The 22496-nt window shown below is 35.2% G+C and overlaps 1 protein-coding gene across 5 annotated transcripts in view; it reads left to right on the top strand.

Moving 5' to 3' along the window:
* The window catches only part of ODF2L (outer dense fiber of sperm tails 2 like), a 35411-nt gene extending 31440 nt beyond the window's left edge, over positions 1-3971 (top strand). For 4 of the 5 annotated variants that reach the window (XM_032867037.1, XM_032867038.1, XM_032867036.1 and 1 more), the window contains 2 exons: positions 935-1060; positions 3513-3971. In XM_032867037.1, coding sequence (XP_032722928.1) covers positions 935-1060; positions 3513-3641 — 255 coding nt within the window. In that variant the 3' untranslated portion in view covers positions 3642-3971. The remainder of the gene's footprint in view (positions 1-934; positions 1061-3512) is intronic. The other variant, XM_032867040.1, reaches the window with a different exon arrangement.
* Positions 3972-22496: the final 18525 nt, after the last annotated feature.

Below are 22496 nucleotides of genomic sequence, written 5' to 3'. Positions count from 1 at the left end.
TAAGAGAAGTGTTCAGAGTCCCCAGCGATGTGTCTGCCTTCTTTCTCTCCTGCTGCACCGGAATGTGAGGCTGTCTGTTTCTAGTTCCTGCCAGGTGAGGAGTGCTGTCACTGCCTTGTCACTATTGTCCAAACTGAGGTCGTTGTCAAAGGCTCTTTCTCCTATAGCTTCAGATCCTGCTAACATCCCTCATACTGCTGCCCTTGGAATTGGTGCAAAGAAATCTTTGTAAATTACTTTATAATAACTTAGAACTGGGTTTGCAGGAGCATGATTAGAGGACAGTCCTTCCCACTAGCTCCTTGCTCCTTAACTAGTCCTTGTCTCAGCTCTTACTCTTGTGGCTCCAACCCAGCATTCTTGCAAATAGGCTTCCACATAGCTGAATCGTTGGATGAACATAGCTAAGCTAGCTTTCTGCTAAAGTAAGCAATCTTAGAAATAAGAGAACTCAAATTCAGAGCACTCTGCGAGTGAATGAATGAAAAACCAGTCTCTTGTTGTATATGTGAGTGAAGGGTCTATATCCCATGCCCTGCCCCTATCTCATCTACCCAGTCTGCCGTCTGCACTGAATGAGAACTTGCTGTGCTCTACCCCCACTCTGAACACACGGTGAATGTAAATCCATGCAACATGCCAGCTGGTCTCAATAGGTTATAAAAATATAATGTTGGGCAAAACACCTACTTGAGTCACAGAGGACTGCAAATATGTATACTTATTCCATCTCAGGCTAATTTTGCAGATACTTTTACTGTGAAGAGAAGTAAACATACTTATGTTATTTGTGTTTCCTCAGGATAGAACATCTTTAAATATTTTGTAATTAAACTGTTCAGAAAAAGAAGTACAGTCTAAGTATGTCAAGACTTTAGATCATACTCGAAAAAAAGCATATTTAGTTATTTTGCTCTTTTAATGAAAATTACAGGTTTCTGAAGAAATAGAGAAAATGTCATCTAGAGAAAGGGCTTTACAGATTAAAATATTAAATCTGGAAACTGAGCTTAGAAAGAAAAATGAAGAACAAAATCAACTTGTTTGCAAAATGAACAGTGTAAGTATTAGTATGGCTTAATGTATTTTCATAAAAAATAAATTAGCAGTTAACATTCTTACCCTGTAGTTTAGTTAAAGTATGAAGTGAGCAGAATCAGGACTCGTGCTTTACTGGTAATATTAAGAATAACAAATAATATAAATCATAAAAATTTTAAATGTCATGATTATGCCAAAGAATAACTACCCTGCATCCTTGGTAGCTCCCAGCACATTTCCGCAAGTCTCATCAGGCCCTTTACTGCATGTTACTTTCACACAACAGCTACTTAGTGAATTATACAGAGGAATTTCTGGTACAAATTTTTCATTTTTTAAGATATACAATTTAAACTATTTTGAGTTAGACTTTGATATCTGTCTTGAGTAATGAATATTATACTTTAAAAAGTGATGAGTTTGTATTAAGTAATATTCAGTGTTATATCTGCGTTTAAGATAGGTACTGTGGGCCACTCAGCCATGAAATGAGAATCCCAAGTTCAGTGTTTAATTAATCTTCTGATGTCTTTTCCAAAGTATTCATGAAAATAGTCAATTAGCATAAGATACTATGGAAGCTAACACTAGTCGTGACTAAATTACTTGAAAATGGTCTACTCGATGATATAGAAAATGATGATACTTTATCTTTTCTGGGAGCCGGAGGTGTAGCAAACACTATCTTTTCATTCCCAAGTGTCTAGAAAGTTGAAAACGTGAAAGGTTCAAAAGTTAAATGATTTTTGTTATGTAATATTAATTTAATTTTATCACCATCAAAATTTCCGTGGCAGTTTAATCAGAACAAACATTTCTCACTTTTAATGTAGCATGGGTCTGCTCTTTATTCTAAATCTCTTTTATTTATATATTTATTTTTTAATTTTCTTTTCTCACCATCAGAATTTCTGATACTATAAAGCATGTGTCATTAAAGCTTCTGAAGAGGGTGCCTGGGTGGCTCAGTTGGTTGAGCGACTGCCTTCAGCTCAGGTCATGATCCCAGACTTCCAGGATCGAGTCCCGCATCGGGCTCCCAGCTCCTTGGGGAGTCTGCTTCTCCCTCTGACCTTCTCCTCTCTCATGCTCTCTCTCACTAATTCTCTCTCAAATAAATAAGTGAAATCTTTAAATAAATAAAAATCTTTAAGCTTCTGAAGAAATAAGTAGTGAGATGAGTTGGGTTTCTCTATAATGTTCTCAGTGCTTGATTAAATCTGCAAAATAAGTTTAAGACGTGGTATTCTATTAAACTTGCTAATTTTTATAGTAATAAAAATCTAGAATTCTAAGCAAAGATTTAGACATTGCTGAGTCTGTGTGTTCTGTCCCTTCCAGGGGACAGTTCCGTGGGCAGGTCAGTATTTATTTTGTATACATGTCCTAGCTCCAAAGTTGAGTTATTAGCAGCCTGAAAGCCAGTCTCATAGTTGGTTATACTCTAGTGTCCTCTACAGTGCCCTGCCCACAAGCAGGCTTCTTTGGATTTTCTACCCCAGTGCTTCAGCTGGAGCAGGGTGAATGCACAGACCCAAACTTAACCTGGGCTGCCCTGCCTGAAGCCTGAAATGCTTGGTAGTCTAACAGATTATCCTAAAATCCATGAACATTTTACATTCTCCCCTACAATAGAGGTGTGTTCTTATTAATATTTTGCCCTCCAAACTGTTGAGTAAAACTGATGTTTCACAAAGACTTGCTGTATTCGTTCTGTATACTTTGTGTAGCCCAGCCTAGCACATTGCTTCATACCACTCCACTGCCCCCAAGGGGTATTGCTCAGTTTCAGAAGGTATCACGTGTCATTGACTACCAGATAGGAAGGAAATAAAAGATTCTTTTCTTAAGGTGCCTACATTTCAGTTGGGAGCTAGATGTTATTTGCAGCCTGTCTATCTGAAGTATTTTCAGTGAATAGATCTACTTGAGAATTTATATGCAACCGAATATTTTTAAAAAATATATTAGACTTTTAATTTTCCCTCAGAGAACACCTATTATAATAATGAGAGTTCTTTTTATTTTTAAAGGATTCTAAAAATAAAATGTTCATATTATCAAAACTAGAGTTCTGTCACTTTTTAAGATAACAAAAGTCTTATAGTATAAAATATGAAAATGGCAAAAACTGGTATTGAAATAGGTCATGTTAAATGTAATGAAAAATAGTTATGATGGTTTTAAAATCTATTATGTTAATCATGTTAAATATGTAATCATTTGGCATTGATTTTATTACAACAAACTATATCACAGTAAGATCAACCATATGTGTACTTTAGTTATGCTGGATTTTAAAGAAAAGTGAGCTCTAAGGTAAGTTGTTAATGCACATATCAGATGTTAGAATTCCCTCTTAAAAAATTAAAAATCATGTATTTAATTGTTGTATATATAAATTTTACATTATAACTCTACCCTTTGATATGAATGTCATTATTGATTATCTTGATTTTTTCTTTATTTAGAAAGCACAACACCAGGAAGTGTGTTTGAAGGAAATACAACATAGTCTTGAAAAGTCGGAGAATCAGAATGAGAGTATTAAGAATTATTTACAGTTTCTTAAAACTTCTTATGTAACAATGTTTGGATAAATGGTTGGATTTATTTTCTAGAAGCAATAAGATTTTACTCTAAGTCTAAAACGTGATTAGGTACAAAAATAATAATAAATATACTTTAATTTATGGGTGGTAGTAGTAGAGTTTTTATGTAGTTTTCTTAAATACAATTTATTATCCATTTGCAACTTTAAAATAAGATACAGATGTTAGTATTCCTTTTTGCTGGATAATTTTCATTTAGCTCTGGTTTAAATACCTATTTAAATTATATTGATTTTTAGAATGGTTTTCACACACAGAAAAAAAGGCAGAATCATTTTTTGTGCCTGTCTGTAGCCATCATTTGTAATAAATCTAGGCCAGTTTTAAGCCAAATACATGATTTTGAATAACATATATAACATATATAATTGTTTTACTTTGTGGTTATATATATATTTTTTTCCTTGATCTTATAGATATATATCTATAAAATCAAGGAAAGTATTCCGGATATTGTTAATAATAGTATAATTGTTAATAATAGTATAATTATATGGGACACCTGGGTGGTTACTAATTGTTAATTAATAACAATTAGTGGTTAATTAATTGATAACAATAAGTGGTTAATAATTATTAATAATAGTATAATTATATGGGACACCTGGGTGGTTCATTCGGTTAAGCAGCTGCCTTCAGCTCAGATCTTGATCCCAGGGTTTTGGGATCAAGTCCTACAAGGGGCTCCTTGCTCTACGGGGAACCTGCTTCTCCCTCTGCCTGCTGCTCCCCCTGCTTGTGTTCTCTTTCTCTCTATCGAATAAACAAATAAAATCTTTTTAAAGAATAGTATAATTACATGCTTTCTAAAGATACCAAATGTCAAATTAATACTGTTTCAAGTATGATGCCATTATAATTTCTATGAGGCTTTTAATAGAGAATATTAACTCATAGTGACAGATGAAAACATGTTGGCATACATTGTTTGTTTATAAAGAATGGGCATTTGGGCTCTCCTGTGAGTTTGTAGTCTCTTTTCTGTTTCATTTTTTATTAGTGATTGTCTGGGATTGTCACTGTAGACCTTCTAAAGCCCTAAATTAACTAAAAAATTAAAGGGAACGACTTGTTCCACCCCTTTCCATAACCAACTCACTTGGGATGATCAAAATAAGCACTGTTAATACCAAGAAGTTGTAGGATAAGGTCTTCATTATTGCAGTGACATAAAAGAGATACCAAGAACTTACTCCCCCCAGTCTCCTACCCGATGTGCTAAGGCAGAATCCTCTAAAAGGGGACTGATGTTGTCAACAAGCAATCAGGTAATAGGATCTTCTCTCAGACAATGGCTTGGGGGCTGTTTATTCAAAGAGCACTCAGGTCTCAAAAGATCATTCAGAGAAGCAAATTGTGTACTACATGGTCCAGCCTATGAACAGAGCTGTCTCCCCAAGAGGTTTTATCTTCTTCTCTGACTAGAAATGGGATCCTGCTTCTCTCTGGTCCGTCCCCCTCACTCTTAAGACTACCATAGGAACTACAGGAGCTATTTGTCAATGACCCAACTGCTTATTAGTATTTTTCTTAAAATAGCTTAATATAGTGATTTCAGGAACTGGCCATGTTTTTTGACCAACAGTTGCTAACAATATTAATGTTGCCTTTTTTTTTTTTTTTTTTTTTTAAATCATACTTCTTTTACCAAAACACATACTTGACCCTTGTGGTCCTTTCTTCACCCCCTGAGGCAAAGAGAGATTTAAGAAATACTCCAATGAAAGGAAGCTAAGGTTCTTGAGTACTGTGCACTAGACTGCACTCTTGAAATGCAGAACTATACCTTCCTCATATTTCTATTCCAGCCACCATGCAATAGCCAGTACGTAGTAGATGCTTGGCTGTTTGTGGATAGATGGATGAATGGATGTTGAGAGAGAAAGGTATTTATATTCCTCCTTTACATATGAAAAAAATGTAGGTGTAGAAGGATTAACTATCATAACTATGGTATAAAACTCTTAAATTTTAAAGTTGACATTTGAGCTCAATTTTTCTGATTCTAAAATTAAAGTTCTGCGTACAGGGCTATTTTGCTGTTGCAAGCGGCAGTGGTATTGCTCTTATTTACTGAGGACTCATTGTGTGCAGGACAGAGCTCCCTGTGTGGAATATGTACTAACTTATTTAATCTTTATACTTAGTAGTGCTTAATGGGTGCTATTAGTTCATTTATTTTTCAGGAAACCCAAACACAGAAAGTTTTCTTGTCCAAGGCTACAGACTTAGTAAGTGGCAGGCATCCAGAGTCTCTGCTCTTAACTTTGACCATACTACCTTCATTTACATAAATAAATAAAGGTAGAGGTTTCTTAGAACTATCATGCATTTACCTCCTCTATGAATATTTCCTTTTTATTTATTTCTAATATTTACCAAGGTAGTCTGTGCCTCTGTGTTAAGAATTAGTCACTGCAGTGTTTCAGATAGACTGTGGAAGGAAATGACTACTGTGGAGTCCCTGGGGTTGGTGTTCAGATGCTCCTGACAAAGGACAACAGGAAATGTGCCAGACCCTAGAAGAACTGTAGCCTGGAGGACAGACATTGGGCTCTTCTGGTGCCAAACTCGGCATCAGGGAGGCCCAGAGTCAGTGCCCTGGTATTCCTGAGCACTGTCCTTTCTGCCAGCTCTCCACTATCCCAGAAACATGTCCCATGGTGCTGACAGCCTGACAGGGTTTTCTCTATCCTTGATATTCAGGGCCTCAAGTCTTTCTTGAGTCCTAAAAGTTTTTCCCGTTATTTATGCAATTATTACCTCTCCACATGTTCCTTTCTTCCTCCTTGTTTTGTCTCCTGGATATGATCTCCATACAACTTGCCTTTTCCCCTGGGGTCTGTCACAGGGTATCTTGTGAGGTATTTCCACCTGATTTTTCTGACCAATAATGTGGTTCTCAAGGGCAGTCATTCTCTTTCTGTTGGATATTGAGTTTCTAATTAAGAACTCATGTTTTTAGTTCCTAAAAGTATTGGGTTTGGGTTTTTTTGTTTGTTTGTTTAGTACTGTAATTCCATTATATTTTCATTAAAATATAATTCCACTACAGTAGGAATCTCGAGTTTCTGTTCTGCTGGCCATCTTTCTTTCCAAACCCCATATGAGTTTTAATTTTCCTTGCCTTCTCATGATTGTGGTTCCCTCAATACCTGTCAGCAGCCTGCCCTGCACATTTCTGGGGCAGTAGCAAACCAGGTGATGAAAGGCAGATGGCTTCAGTTCTCATGGCCTGAGATGGGCTACCCTCAGCTGAAGGGCTGTGAAAAACCATTCTGTTCCCAGATGTTTTCAGTCACGAGCATCAATTCTTCTCAACTACCAAGACCGGAAGCACTTCACTCCACTGAAGAGCCCGCTTCAAGGTGTTCTGGGGTCCATAAGTTTGTTGAAGCGAACAAAAAGCAAAAGTCCCTGGTGGAGGGGAACCACAGGCATCGTTGTCTGTACCGAGAATACTGCACGGCAACTTAAAGAATGAATTCAATCTATATGCTGGTTTGAGATTTGCTCATAATTTTTATTTATAAAATTTTTATTTTAAACTTAAGAGTCAAAGAATTATGTATTTGGTATGATTCACCTTTTGTAATAAAAAAAAATGTCTCATGAGTAAGTTGACATATGTTGATATTAGCATGGAGAAAGGTGTTGAGAAGCCTACATGCCTTGGTAGGGATGGAAGAAATAGTATTTATTCCACTTATTCCAGTGTGATTATTTGCTAATGAGTTAATAAAAAATTTAAAGGTTGGAGGACAGTCATGTTAGGGAATAGAAGAGTAGGACTAGTGAGAGGTTATGGTTTGACAATGAAGTACTGGAATTAGGTTTTCACAGGGGGGATTAGTTAGGGACAAGGAAAAAGTGAGAAGTCTGCTTGAGGTGGAGCAGAGGTCACTGGCGTGCAGGGTGCCGTGTCACTGAGGTGTGGGCGTGGAAGCCCTCTATGATGTGGAAGGAACTGGAGTAGAGCTGAAGGGCAAGCATTCTGGTTAGATGCGGGCAAATGAGTAGGTCACTGTGCTAAGGAATGAAAGTTTTAAAACTCCACCACTGGTTTCTGATGACATTTAGAATAATATCCAAAATCCTCAACAGAACCCTTAAATTCTTGCATGTTTTGGCCCTCAGTTTCCTGGCCTCATGGCTCTGCCCACTTTCTCACCCTCTCCTACCATTTTTATCCTCACCCACTATGCCCAGTTGCACTTGGTTTCCTTGAAAACTGAGTTCATTCCTACTTTTTTTTGAAATACTCTTTCCCCTACTTTGGCCTGACTAGATCCTCCTCATTCTTTCAATTCGCTTCCTACTCTTCTTTCAGAATTGGCAATTTTTTAAATCTGTGTGATCATGTGGTATTTGTCTTACTAGACTTTAACAGTGAGATTTACTGTTCTGTAGCCTACATCTAACAGGGTGCCTGGCACATAGCAGCCACTAAGTATATATTTGTTGGATGGTTAGGTAGGTGGAGGGATGGTGATACTGCCATTAGTTCTGGGCTTCAAAGTAGGGTGAGAGGAGTTGCCAGGAAAAGTAGGGGAGTTATATAGTCTTGAAGAATGAGTAGCTCTCTCTCCTGCTGGCCGCAGGAGAAGCAGTTTCCTGGGTGAGGAGACAGGTATCCTTTCAGGCAGAGGTGGAGTCTGAAGAGAATCAGGGGGCAGGGGACCTTGCCTATAATCAGATGTGTTTCCCAGAGGCTACTGTGGAAAATGGAAGGGAGTTGGCATTGGGAGTGAGTCAAGAAAGTGGAATGGATTTTAAGAGGAATTTCTTTCTTTCTTTTTTTTTTTTTTCTTGTCTAAGAATTAATAAAAGTCCCATGTGGTATCTTTTTTTCTTCTGATACTACTCATTTGGGAAAGTTGTTTAAGTCCCAAGTATAACATTAGTGTTTTTGATTTAACATTGCAACCGATTGTGGTACTTTCCAATAACACTTCCACAAGAGGAAAAAATATTAAAAATAAGTAAATAACTGTTTTTCCTTAAAACAAGATTTCCTTAAGATTGTAAAGTTTAAGTACATTTAAAAAAAATGAGTATCTTGTTTGTTCTTTCTTTGGCATGGCGTGAGGTAGGGTTAGAGGGAAGGAAAACTGTTAGGAGCCCTCTCTATCATTTGTTATTTGATGAAGTTAATACTGACAACAGACTAAGCTTAAACCCAGAGAAATTAAGACTGTAATTAGCTGTCACATTATTTTAAATAAATATTTTAATTATAAACTGTGACCCCCTTTATGCAAGCTTAAAGTTTATTTTTTGCAATGTCTTTGTAAAGTAGATCTCTTTCCTATCATTAACGCTCAAATTTTTAAAAGAACTGAATAGAAAGAGTGTCTGAATCTACTTGAAAAAATGGCAATTTCATTTTCATAATTAATGGTAACTAAAACTTCTTGAATGTCACCTGAACACTATCTAAAACTTTTTTATACTTAAAAGATTTTGTTTTACTAAGTACAGTTAATTCTTTAAAACTGCATAAGTTTTCATCTCCATGCCAGAAGTCTAACTTGGTTCTTACTATTTTGAACTTGTCTTATTTGAGAGTTCTATTTTAGCCTTTCTGATAGTGTTCATAAAATTGAAATGAGAAATAAGAATTTTAATTTTAAATGAGTTGACTCCTATTAAAACACTAAGCCTAACACTTAAGAATACAGTAGACGCAAAGATTTCTATACTTTCTTTTTCCTGCCCAACATATAAATAGACCTTACACATTAATAAAAATACGAATGTCCATCCAATACAATGGCCAAAGGATAAAAATAGACAAAGCATAAGAGAAGAATTGCCAATGGCCAACAAATATATTCATAAGATGCGCAGTTTAGTAATAAAAAAGTGTAAGTGAAAACGAATCTCTTTACTTCCCCTACAGTCATTTTAAAGAGGTAAATCCCACTTTTGAAAAGAGATAAAATGAGAATTCTCACTACTAATGGGACTTACTGTTCCATTTATCTCTGAGCTTACAATAATATATTATTGTCCCACAGTTGAAAAGTTGTGTTGTTTTCATGTTTTCTCTGTTACAAACTTTTCTGCAGTGGATATCATCCTGCCTCCAATTATGACTTTAGGATCAATGCCTAGATGTAAATTATAGTATCAGATGCTGTGCAAGTTTTCAAGGTTCTTGAGATAGAATTGTTCGTGTCATTTGGTACAATAATTTTCAACTTAGGTATTTATCCTAAGGTAATTATAAGCTGGTGGGAACTACTGTTTAGACCACTTCATTGCTTAGCTAATGCCTGGCATCTAGTGACAATTACGTCTTGTCATTCAACATTCAAATGAACAGCAGTATGGCCAAGTCATCTTTCAATTTTAGTTATAACTATGAAGTAGGAATGTGAACATACTCTGAAAATTACAAGGAGTTCTGAAATTGTAAGTATAAGTATTTGTTTATAATTTTAGAAGTGCTATACTTTTATTTCTCATTTTTAGTTGATGTCAATGCAACTGAACCTGAAGCTGATGTTTACTTTCCTACATGTCTATTTATTTGATATTCATTTGTATTAATTTTTTTCAGAAATTTTGTTTTTGAGCTTTTTATTTTATTTTTTATTAACATATATTATTTGTTTCAGGGGTACAGGTCTGTAATTCATCAGTCTTACACAATACACAGTGCTCACCATAGCACATACCCTCCCCAATGTACATCCTCGAACCACCCCATCCCTGCCACGCCCCTCCCCTCCAGCAACTCTCAGTTTGTTTCCTGAGATTGACTCAGTTATGATTTGTCTCTCTCTCTCTGGTTTCATTTTGTTTCATTTTTTCCCTCTGTTTCCCTATGATCCTTTGCCTTGTTTCTCACATTCCTCATATCAGTGATATCATATGCTAATTGTCTTTCTCTGATTGACTTATTTTGCTTAGCATAATACCCTCTAGTTCCCTCCACGTCATTGCAAATGTCAAGATTTCATTTTTGATGGCTGCATAATATTCCACTGTATACATACACACCACATCTTCTTTAGTCATTCATCTGTTGATGGACATCTAGGCTCTTTCCACAGTTTGCTCATTGTGGACATTGCTGCTATAAACATTGGGGTGCATATGCCCATTCAGATCACTACATTTGTATCTTTGGGGTAAATACCCAGTAGTTCAATTGCTGGGTCATAGGGTAGCTCTATTTTTGAGGAACCTCCATACTGTTTTCCAGAGTAACTGCAGCAGTTTACATTCCCACCAACAGTGTAGGAAGGTTCCCCTTTCTCTGCATCCTTGCCAACATCTGTTGTTTCCTGACTTCTTAATTTTAACCATTCTGACTGGTGTGATGTGGTATCTCATTGTGGTTTTGATTTATATTTCTGGGATGCTGAGTGATGTTGAGTACTTTTTCATGTGTCTGTTGGCCATTTGGATGTCTTCTTTGCAGAAATGTCCATGTCTTCTGCCCATTTCTTGATTGGATTTTTTGTTCTTTGGGTATTGAGTTTGATAAGTTCTTTATAGATTTTGCATACTAGCTCTTTATCTGATTTCATTTTCAAATATCTTCTCCCTTTCTATCGTCTTTTTGGCTTTATTGACTGTTTCCTTTGCTGTGCAAAAGTTTTCTTATCTTGATGAAATCCCAGAAGTTCATTTTTGCCGTTGCTTCCCTTGCCTTTGGCAATGTCTAGTTCGAAGTTGCTGCGGCTGCAGAATTTTTTTATTTTTAATTTAAATAATCTCTACACTCAATGTGGGACTCAAACTCACAACCCCAAGATCAAGAGTTGCATGCCCTTCCAGCTGAGCCAGGCAGGTGCTTCCCTTTATTAAATTTTTTTTATGTTGATAAAAGTAAAGTTAGGTTGTAAATAGTATAAAATGAATTCTGGATGTGAATCTTTGTTGGAGGTAGATATATAAAATATTTTCTACTTCTCTGTGAGTTGTCTTTGTACTTTCTTCATTGTGACTTTTGATTATCAGAATTCTTAATTTTAATATTGTATTGGTCAGGTTTCTCCAGAGAAAAAGAATATCCATGGTATTGGCTCAAGTTGACCATGGAACTTAAGAAGTCCCATGATCTGCTGTTTGCAATCTGGAGTCTCAGGAAAGCTAGGGGTGTTCATTGGCCTGAGAACCAATGGTATAGATTATGGTCTGAGTTTGAAGGCCTGAAATTCAGGAGTACTGAGGGCAGTAGAAGATTGATTTTCCAGCTCGCATAATCATGCAGTCCCGCAATGAACCCTCCCCCTATATTTTTTGTTCTATTCAGGCTCTCAAGGGATGAAATGATGTCCACCCACACTGGAGAGGGAAATCTACTTTATTCAGTCTACCAATTCAAATGCTAATCTCTTCCAGAAACACCCTAACAGACAAACCCAGAAATAATTTTAATCAGATAGCTGAGCAGCCTGTGATCCAAACTGACATAAAATTAACTGTCACAAATACAGTTCAATTTATTAGTTGTTCCCTTTATGGTTAGCATCTTTTGTGTCCTATTTCAGAAATCTTTGCCTATTCCACGCTAATAAGCATTGTGTCCTATGTTTTCTTCTGAAAGCTTTATTGTTTTACCTTTCATACTTCCATCTGCAATCCATCTTGAATAGATTTTGCTTATGGTTTGAACCAGGATATAAGAATATTTTTCTATGGATATCTAACTGGACCTGGCAACATTTATTGAAAATCAAACATTTATTGAAAAAAAAAATTTCTCACAGTACTGCATTGTCGCTTGTGTCATGAGGCAGATAAACTAGATGTTATAAATCAGATATGTAGTTTCTGTTCGAAGTCTATCCTATTTCATTGTTCAATTTTTCTATCTTTGCACCAATACCACTCTGTCTTCCAACTCTGTTCTTCAAGACCGCTTTAGCCATCCTTGGCCCTTCTTATTTCAATGCAAATTTTAGAGTCAACTTGTTAATGTCTACCTAAGAAATTAAATGTTGGGGTTTTTGATTGAGATTGTGTTGAGCTTCTAGAGCTATATAGATCAGTTTGGAAGAGATGACTGACATCTTTATATTGGTGAATATTGTATATTCTTCCACTTTTTTAGAATTTTTAGAAAAATCTCTCAGTATAGTTTTCAATTAAATGCCTTGCTCATATTTTGTTAGGACTCAGTGTTTGATTTTTTGATGTTCCTACCAATAGTATTATTTTTTAAATTTCATTTTTATATATTTGTTGTGATATAGCAACATATATATAGAGTTCCTATATAGAAAGCCACAATATAGAGTTCCTTTTTATATACTTACCTTATACTCAGATATTGATGAAATTTAATTCTAATGGTTTATATGTTCTTTGGGATTTTCTTCATATACAATCATATCATTGGTAAATAAAGACTCTAATTTCCCCTTTCTAGTTTTTATGCTTTTATCTTTCTTCCAGTGTGTTTCCTATACAATTTTGAATAGAGATAGTGACAGGAGATACTGTTTTCTTCTTTGAAATCTTAGAGAATAGCTTTCAATAATTCATTAAGTATAATGTTTACTGTGGGTCGTTATAGATATATTATCAGATTAAGAAATGCCCTTCTATTCATAGTTTGCTAAGAGTTTTCATTATGAATGGATGTTGGATTTTATGAATTGCTAGTTAATAAATCTTTCAAAATAATTAAAGGATTTCCTCCCCTTTTTGGTTAATAGTGTTAATTAGATTAGTTGATTTCAAATATTAAATCACCTTTCACTTCTGAAATAAACCCCATTTGCTCATCCTGTATTATTTTGTATATTGCTGGATTAAACTAATCTGCTAATATTTTTTTTAGGATTTTTACCTCTGTGTTCATGTGAGAGATTAGTCTGTAAATTTTTTTTTTTCCCTAAAAACATCCTCGTCAGTTTTAGTTATGGGGGCGGTGTCTTAAGGCAGGAGAGCAATTTTCTCTACCTCCCCCAATGGTATTAAATTTCAGAATAGTGAAGATATATAAAAATCTCCCGTCACTATTGTATATTGTTTTTCTATTTCTCACTTTGTCAGTTTCAGCTATGCCTATTTCTCATTTCTTAATTCTGTCAGTGTTCCCTGTATCTATTTTGACCTATGTTATTGTATGCATACAGAATTTAGAATATAGGTTGACCCCTTTTGTCATTATTAAATGTCTTTATTCCTAATAATGCTTTTGCCTTAAAGTATATTGTCTGATATTAATATAGTCATGCCAGATTTCATATTTAGTGTTTGTTTTCATAGTACAGTTGACCCTTGAACAATCCAAGTTTGAACTTCATGGATCCACATATTTTTTTTTTCAATGAATACATTATAGTACTATAAATGTATTTTCCTTATGATTTTCTTAATAACATTTTCTTTTCTCTAGCTTCTTTTAAGAATATAGTGTGTAATACATAATACATATAACATAGAAAATATGTGTTAATTGACTGTTTACATTATTGATAAGTCTTCCGGTCAGCAGTAGGCTGTAGTAGTGAAGTAGTTAACTTACATCACAAGTTTTACATGATTTTGGACTACACAGGGGTCAGTGCCCCTAATCTGCATATTGTTCAAAGGTCCACTGTACATCTTTTAACATCCTATTATTCCCAACATGTCGTAGCTTTATATTTAATTTTTTAAGAGGCAAAGTATATTCTGTTTGTTTTGCTTGTTGCCTTTTCAGTTCTCATCTGAATATTTTAGCCTATTTATATTTAATTTTTTAACATACTTGGGTTTATTGATTTTTTCTTTTTTTTTTTGGTATTTGACACATTTTTTTCTAACCTATGGCTTTTCTTCTCTTTTTTAAAAGTTTTTATTAGATTCCAGTTAACATACATTGTAATATTAATTTCAGGTGGGGAATATAGTGATTCAGTGCTTCCGTTCAACACCTGGTGCTCATCACAAGTGCCCTCCTTAATCCCCATCACCTATTTCACCTATCCCCCCTACCACCTCCCCTCTGGTAACCAACAGTTTGTTCTCTATACTTAGGAGTATTTCTTGGTTTGCCTCCCTTTCTTTTTTTTCCCTTTGATCATTTGTCTTAAATTCCATATATGAAATGAAATCATATGGTATTTACCTCTAATTGACTTCACTTAGCATTGTACTCTCTAATACCACCCATGTCATTGCAAATACCAAGATTTCATTCTTTTTTAATGGCTGAATAATACTCTGCTCTGTGTATGTGAGCGTATCATATCTTGTTTATCCATTTATCAATCTGGACACTTGGGCTACTTCCATATCTTGACTATTGTAGGTAATGCTATTATAAACATCAGGGTGTATGCATCTCTTTGAATTAGTGTTTTGTATTTGGGTAAATACCCAGCAGTACAATAGCTGGATCATAGGGTAGTTCTGTTCTTAACTTTTCAGGGAACCTCTGACTATTTTCCAGAGTGGCTGTACCAGTTTGAATTCCTACCAACAGTGTGAGAGGGTTTGCCTCTCTTCTCATGCTCATCAACACCTGCTCATTATGTTGATGATTTTAGCCATTCTGACAGGTATGAGGTAGTTTTGGTTTGTATTTCCTTGAAGCTCAGTGATGTTGAGCATCTTTTCATGTGTCTGTTGACCATCTACATCTTCTTTGGAAAAATGTCTATTCATCTCTTCTGCCTGTTTTTTAATTGGATTTTCATGTTTGGGGTGTTGAGTTTTAAAAGTTCTTTATATATTTTGGATACCAACCCTTTATCAGATATGTCATTTACAGATATCTTCTCTGTTTCTATAGGTTAACTTTTATTTTTTTAAAAGATTTTATTTATTTATTTGACACAGAGAGAGAGAGGTCACAAGTAGGCAGAGAGGCAGGCAGAGAGAGATGGGGAAGCAGGCTCCCCACCGGGCAGAGAGCCTGATGCATGGCTCAATCCCAGGACCCTGGGATCAGGACCTGAGCCGAAGGCAGAGGATTAACGTACTGAGCCACCCAGGTGCCCCGGTTACCTTTTATTTTTGTTGACTCTTTTCTTTACTGTATAGAAGCTTTTTATTTTGATGAAATCCCAATAGTTGATTTTTGCTTTTGTTTCCCTTACCTCAAGAGACATACCTAGAAAGATGTGGCACTGGGGCACCTGGATGGCTCAGTCGTTCGTTAAGTGTCTGCCTTTGGCTCAGCCATGATCCCAGAGTGCTGGGATCAAGTCCGAGTTGGGCTCCTTGCTCAGTGGGGAGCCTGCTTCTTCCTCTGCCTGCCACTCCCCCTGCTTGTGCTCTCTCTCTCTTTTTCAAATAAATAAAATCTTAAAAAAAAAAAAATAAAAAGAAAGAAAGATGTGGAGATGGTCAATGTTAAAGAGGTTATTGCTTGTGTTCTCTTCTAGGATTCTTATAGTCTCAGGTCTCACATTTAGGTCTTTCATTATTTTGAATTTATTTTTGTGTACGGTATAAGAAAGTAGTCCAGTTTCATTCTTTTGCATGTGACCATCCAGTTTTTCCAACACCATTTGTTGAAGAGGCTTTTTCCCATTGGGTATTCTTTCCTGCTTTGTCAAAGATTAATTGACCATATAGTAGTGGGTTCTTCCTTTCTGGGTTTTCTATTCTGTTCTATTGATCTGTGTGCTTATTTTTTGTGTCAGTACCATACTGCCTTGATTACTATAGCCCTATAATATACCTTGAAGTCCAGAATTGCAGTGTTTCCAGCTTTGCTTTTCTTTTTCAAAATTGCTTTGGCAATTTGGGGCCTTTTGTGGTTCCATACAAATTTTAGGATTGTTCTAGCTCTGTGAAAAATTATCTTGATATTTTGATAGGGATTACATTAAATGTGTACATTGTTTTGGGTAGTACTGACATTTTAAATATTTATTCTTCCAGTCCATGAGCATGGAATGTCTTTCCATTTCTTTGTGTTGTCTTCAATTTCTTTCATCAGTGTTTTATAGTTTTCAGATTACAGGTCTTTCACCTCTTTGGTTAATTTTATTCCTAGGTATCTTACTGTTTTTGATGCAAATGTAAACAGGATGGATTCTTTAATTTCTCTTTCTGCGCTTCATTGTTGGGGTATAAAAATGCAACAGATTTCTGTACATTCATTTTCCATCCTGAGACTACTGAATTCATGTATCTGACCAATTTTTGGTGGTCTTTCAGGTTTTCTGTATAGAGTATCATGTCATCTGCAAATATTAAAAAGTTTTACTTCCTTGCCAATTTAGATGCCTTTTATTTCTTTTTGTTGTCTGATTGCTGAGGCTAGGACTTCCAGTACTATGTTAAATAACTGGTGAGAGTGGATGTCCGCTTTCTTGTTCCTGACCATAGAGGAAATGCTCTTAGTTTTTCAGCATTGAGGATGGCCTTTATTATGTTGAGGTATGTTCCTTCTAAACCCGCTTTGTTGAGGTTTTTTTTTGTTTTGTTTTGTTTTGTTTTTTTGTTTTTTTTAATCGTGAATGTATGTTGTACTTTGTCAAATGCTTTTTCTGCATTTATTGAAATGATCATGTGGTTTTTTTTTTCTTTTATTAGTATGCTGTATCACAGCGATTGATTTGTGAATATTGAACCACCATTGCATCCCAGGAATAATTTCCACTTGACAGTGGTGAATGATTTTATTTAATGTGTTGTTGGATTCATTTTGCTAGTATTATATTCAGAAATTTCGCATGCATGTTCATCAGGGATATTACCCTGTAATTCTCTTTGGTATCAAGGTAATTCTGGACTCACAGAATGAGGTTGAAAGTTTTTCTTCCTCTTCTATTTTTTGGAATAGTGTGAGAAAAACAGGTATTAACTCTTTTTAAATTCTTTGATAGAATTCATCTATGAAGCCATCTGGCGCAGGACTTTTGTTTGTTGGGAGGTTTTTTAATTTTTTTATTATTACTGATCCAATTTCTTTGCTAGTTATTGGTCTGTTCAGATTTTCTGTTTTTTCCTGTTTCAGTTTTGGTAATTCCTAGGTATTTATCCAGTTTTTCCAGATTGTTCAGTTTGTTGGCATATCGTTTTTCTTAATATTCTCTTACAGTTGTTTGTATTTCTGTGGTTTCATTGGTTGTTTGTCTTCTTTTATTTTGGATTTTGAGTCCTTTTTTTTTTTTTTTTTTTTTTTTTTTAGTCCAGCTAGAGGTTAATAAATTTTATTAATTTTTTTAAAAGAACCAGCTTCTGGTTTCATTCATCTGTTTTTGTTCGTTTGTTTGCTTGCTTGCTTGCATGTTTGTTTTAGTTTCTATATCATTTATTTCTGCTCTAATCTTTATTATTTCCTTCCTTCTGTTGACTTTTGGCCCCATTTGTTGTTCTTTTTCTAGCTCCTTCAGGTGTAAGGTTAGGTTGTTTATTTGGGATTTTCTTACGGTAAGCCTGTGTTGTTGTATACTACCCTCTTAGAACTACTTGTTTTATGTTCCCTTTTCTCTCCTTTGATTCCTCTTCTATATCAATCAGGTATCTTTTTTTTTTTTCCAAATTTCCTTCTATTAAGAGTAAAGATGACTTATTTTTTGTCAGTGAGGGTCTACATTTTTTCTGTAAGCAGATTAAGTGCCTTAATGCAATCAGCTGATGGGAGACCGCGATATTGTTTTGAAAAGACATGTTATACTGGCGAGCCCTTTCCCAGTGGCACATCTTTTTTGAAATTTAAATTGAGAGTCTGAGGGTCTTTCCTTCTTAAGCATTGATGGATTCTAGGTAATTCTGCTCTGTTCTTCACAGGTTTTCCAGTTAAGATTTTAGCCAATTACTGCAAATAGTCCTCAGAATTCAGGAAGTGGCTTGATGAGGAAACATGCTGTGTATTTGCCACCCTTTAGTCTCCATTGTTTCCCTCCATTTTCCACCCACCACCAAAAGCTCTTCTGCTTTCTCTGACCCCCAGAAGCAGTCTTCTCCCAAGGGCCAAACCCTAATTCCCAGCTTCTAGCCATGGCCATCATTGGCAACTGCCCCTCAGAAAATGTAGCTGCCAAATACAGAACATCAAAGATGATTAAGACCTATTTCCTTCTCATACAGCAGAGTTTCCTAACCTTTTTAAAACCATGACACATATGGAAAATAATATATTTATTATACAAATAACTTATTTATATATAAATTATATATATGTCAAACTATAGTAAATAAGAGGAGGATGCTTAGAGCCAGAAATTTCTGGCCCAGAGCTCTAACCAACATAGGTCTTGACCAGACCACTCCACTTTACAAGTTGAGAATATCAATACTTTCTCACATTTGTAACCCATTTGTGGCACTGATTGAGACATTTTGCCTTAGTAAATTTGTTCCTCTTTTCTAGTCTTTTGCTTCTGAAAGACTGAATATTTTCTCAGGCTCCTTGGGGGAGAACAGGTACTAATTCTGGATGCCTTTTGGATCTGACATGAGGTAGGTGTGCAAGAATCCCTTCTCAGTCTGGGTCTCTATTCCGAGGCTCCTTGAGACCACTTGATAGCCTGTCATTTGGAAGCAGAAATTAGTTAACCTGTTTACCCACCTCAGTTTCTCTTCTGTTATTTCCCTGTATTACAAATTTTCCTCATTCAGAGGAACATACAATTTCCATTGTGTGGAGGGCAATGTAGTTTGGCTTTGAAATACAGTTATCATTTGCGGTGGGAAGATGACTGAAACAAAATGATATGTATGGTTGAGTTTATGCTTATTTGTTGTTTTATCAACTTCTTAAGTTCTAAGTCTGTGGGTGAATTAGTATTTTAGTTGCTAAATGCAGATCTTCTGCAGTTCCAGAAAATCTCTTGGTTTCTAAAAAATGTGAACTTGCATCTACTTCACAAACAAATGTTTTATTTAATTTATAAATAGTTGAACCAGTAACAAGCTGAAAACTAACTGTGATACTTTGCTAAGGAACAATGTGGAAGGTTATTAGAATGTATTCACACATTAGAGTTTAATTGAATCATTGTGATATTCTTCATGGTATGGTAAATATGTAGTGAGAACCATAGCCTATAATTATGGTATTCATTCCTGCTATGATTACATTATAATTGGACAGCAGAATCACTGTAAATACTCAGCTTAGGGTAACAGGAACATGCAGGACAGCAATATTCCCTAAGCTAGTTTAGTCATCAGGTTGCTGCTGGTGGTGGGGACCTTGTAAATGGAACATAGCAGAACTGTTTAATGACACTAAGCCATAGGAGATGATAAAGGCTGTGGCTCCCATAGTGAAACTTTATGAGGCTGTAGCACTTCCTAATCCTAGAAAGTTCACAAATTAATTTGCAAACCCTGAATTGTTAAAGGCAAAGGATCCAATTATGATTCTCTAACTGCTAATGGTGAGGCCATCCTGTCATTATATACTTTGGTTCATGATTTTGGGATTCCCAAGTAAAGAGACTTTTTTACTAACATAAGCAAGTAATCAAGTTAACTGTCATATGTTACTGATTAGTAAATTGATAACAGCATATAGAACCAGTGTATATGGTAAATGGGCTAAACCACATTTAATGTTTAATGATTATTAAGGCAATGGAGGAGAGTGTAAGTAGAGTGTTTTAACTCTAGTTCTCCATTAGTTTAAGCATTTGTATCTATCAGTATAAGTTTTATAGTTTCCCAACTCCTTACACATTTCACTGTAGAATTATTTCCAAGAATTTTGGATTTTTTGGTATAGATCAAGAACTGTTAGCTCCTTACTAGTGATTAATAGTATATGTGAAAAATATCACTTTTGTCTTCTATTTAGTCACATTGCTAATTAATTCTGTTAGTATTTCAGTTGATATTCTTGCTTTTTTAAATAGACAGTATAAGGTTGTAATTGACAATATTAATAGTTAACATTGTACTTTCTTAAAGTATTATTTGTGTTTAAAATGTCTTCTTATAAATGACTTATTCATATCCGGATCCAAAAAAAATTTCACATATTGCATTTGGTAGACATGTCTCTTGAATCTCTAATAGTTGCCTTTCCTTTATTTTTCATGACATTTATTTATGGAATAAATTGGATCATTTGCCCCTACAGAATTTCTCACAGTCTTTATTTGGCTGATTACATTCTCATGGCATTATTTAACATGTTTCTTACATCATCTGTATTTCCTGTAAACCAGTAGTTAGGTCCAAAATCTTGATTGAATTCAGTGTTAAATCTTTTTGGCAAGACTACGTCGTGGGTGGTGCTATGAACTTACAGTTGCATCGCATTAGGAGTAACGTACTGTCTTCTTGTCTTACTATCATTAACATTCAAATGGGCCAGTGGATTCTAACTGATATCAAACTGATTCATTCATTAAGAAGAATTATGTCAACTTTTACCAAATGCTTTGAAGCAGTCACTGAAAATCATTGCCAACATCCATTATTTCACTAGGGAATCTTAAAATGGTGGTTTTCTAATTCTGTTATTCTTCTGCATTTATTCATTATTACTTTTCTAAATTTTGTAAATTTCCTTATGCTGTCTGTTTTGTCATGTATTAATGCTGATGCATGTTAAATTCTCCCACTGCATATGTGTTTCTGCCCATTCTTCTTCCTACAAGTATTACTTTTATTCCACATAATTTGATGCTATTATTTGGATATTATCTACTCCTTCCAAAAGATGTCCGAGACCATTCACTTTTTAAGCTTTTGTGCCTAGTCACGAGGTTGATGACTTACGTATTACAAATTATACTACTTAAGTAGGCTTCATTATTTTATGCTTTTTTGCCTTGAATTATATTTGGATGGTATAAGTCTTACTATCTCTAGATACCTTTTCTTCATATTTGCCTGATAATTTGTGCCTGTTTCACTATTTTTATTTCAGTGCTTTTTTCACAGAGATACGAGTTTGCTACTTTTCCATTCCTCTCCTCTTCCCAGTCCTTGATAATTTTGTCTAGAATAATTTGGTCTGATAATAAAGCCATTTGTTGGTTTTACAATAGTACAATATAAATATTACTTTAAAATAAAAATGTCATAGCTATGTATAAAATAATCATTGAAATTTATATTTCTTATCTTTATCTTATTTCATGGGGTCCATACCTAGCCTGGGAACCCTGAAACTGGTAGTTAAAGCATGTTAGGAACTCAAAGTTATAAAAAAGATGAGGAAGATGGTTTTTTCTTTTGTTAACAAGTTAATTAATACTTATTAAGGAATATAGGTTTTTTTGATTTTTTGGATAGATTTTATTATTATTTTTTAAGATTTTGCTTATTTATTTGTCAGAGAGAGAGCATAAGCAGGGAGACTGGCAGGCAGAGGGAGAAACAGGTTCCCTGCTGAGTATGGAGCCTGATGCTGGACTTGATCCCAAGACCCTGGGATCATGACCTGAGTCAAAGGCAGACACTTAACCAACTGAGCCACCCAGGAATCCCATTTCAGTTAGATTTTATTTTATTTTTTTAAAAGATTTTATTTATGTATTTGACAGAGAGAGACAGTGAGAAAGGAAACACAAGCAGGAGAGGAGGGAAAGGGAGAAGCAGACTCTCCACTGAGCAGGGAGCCTGATGCATGGGGCTCAACCCCAGGACCCTGAGATCATGACCTGAGCTGAAGGCAGACACTTAATGACTGAGCCACCCAAGTGCCCCTCAGTTAGATTTTAAAGAGCAGTATAACACAAAACAGTATGTTATGATTTCAGTTTTCCGATTTGGTCTTACGATGATAATTCCAGATCTAGGTCGGGTCTATTTTGAAAGTTGTTCCTATTCTATGTGTAGATACTTTTCAAGTTTCAGTCAAGACAATTCTGTCTTCGTGATTTATTTTTCAGTTTCTTCAGTGATTTTTGGTCTAATAAGGTTTTCAACTTCATTTTATCATTAATAACTTCATTATGAAGTCAATGTTTATTTAAAAGA

The sequence above is a fragment of the Lontra canadensis genome, unplaced genomic scaffold, assembly GCF_010015895.1.
Source record: "Lontra canadensis isolate GAN:19392208 unplaced genomic scaffold, GSC_riverotter_1.0 scaffold33, whole genome shotgun sequence".
NCBI lineage: Eukaryota > Metazoa > Chordata > Mammalia > Carnivora > Mustelidae > Lontra > Lontra canadensis.
The sequence above is the reverse complement of the archived record's forward strand: the minus strand, read 5'-3'. Positions and strand labels throughout refer to the sequence as shown.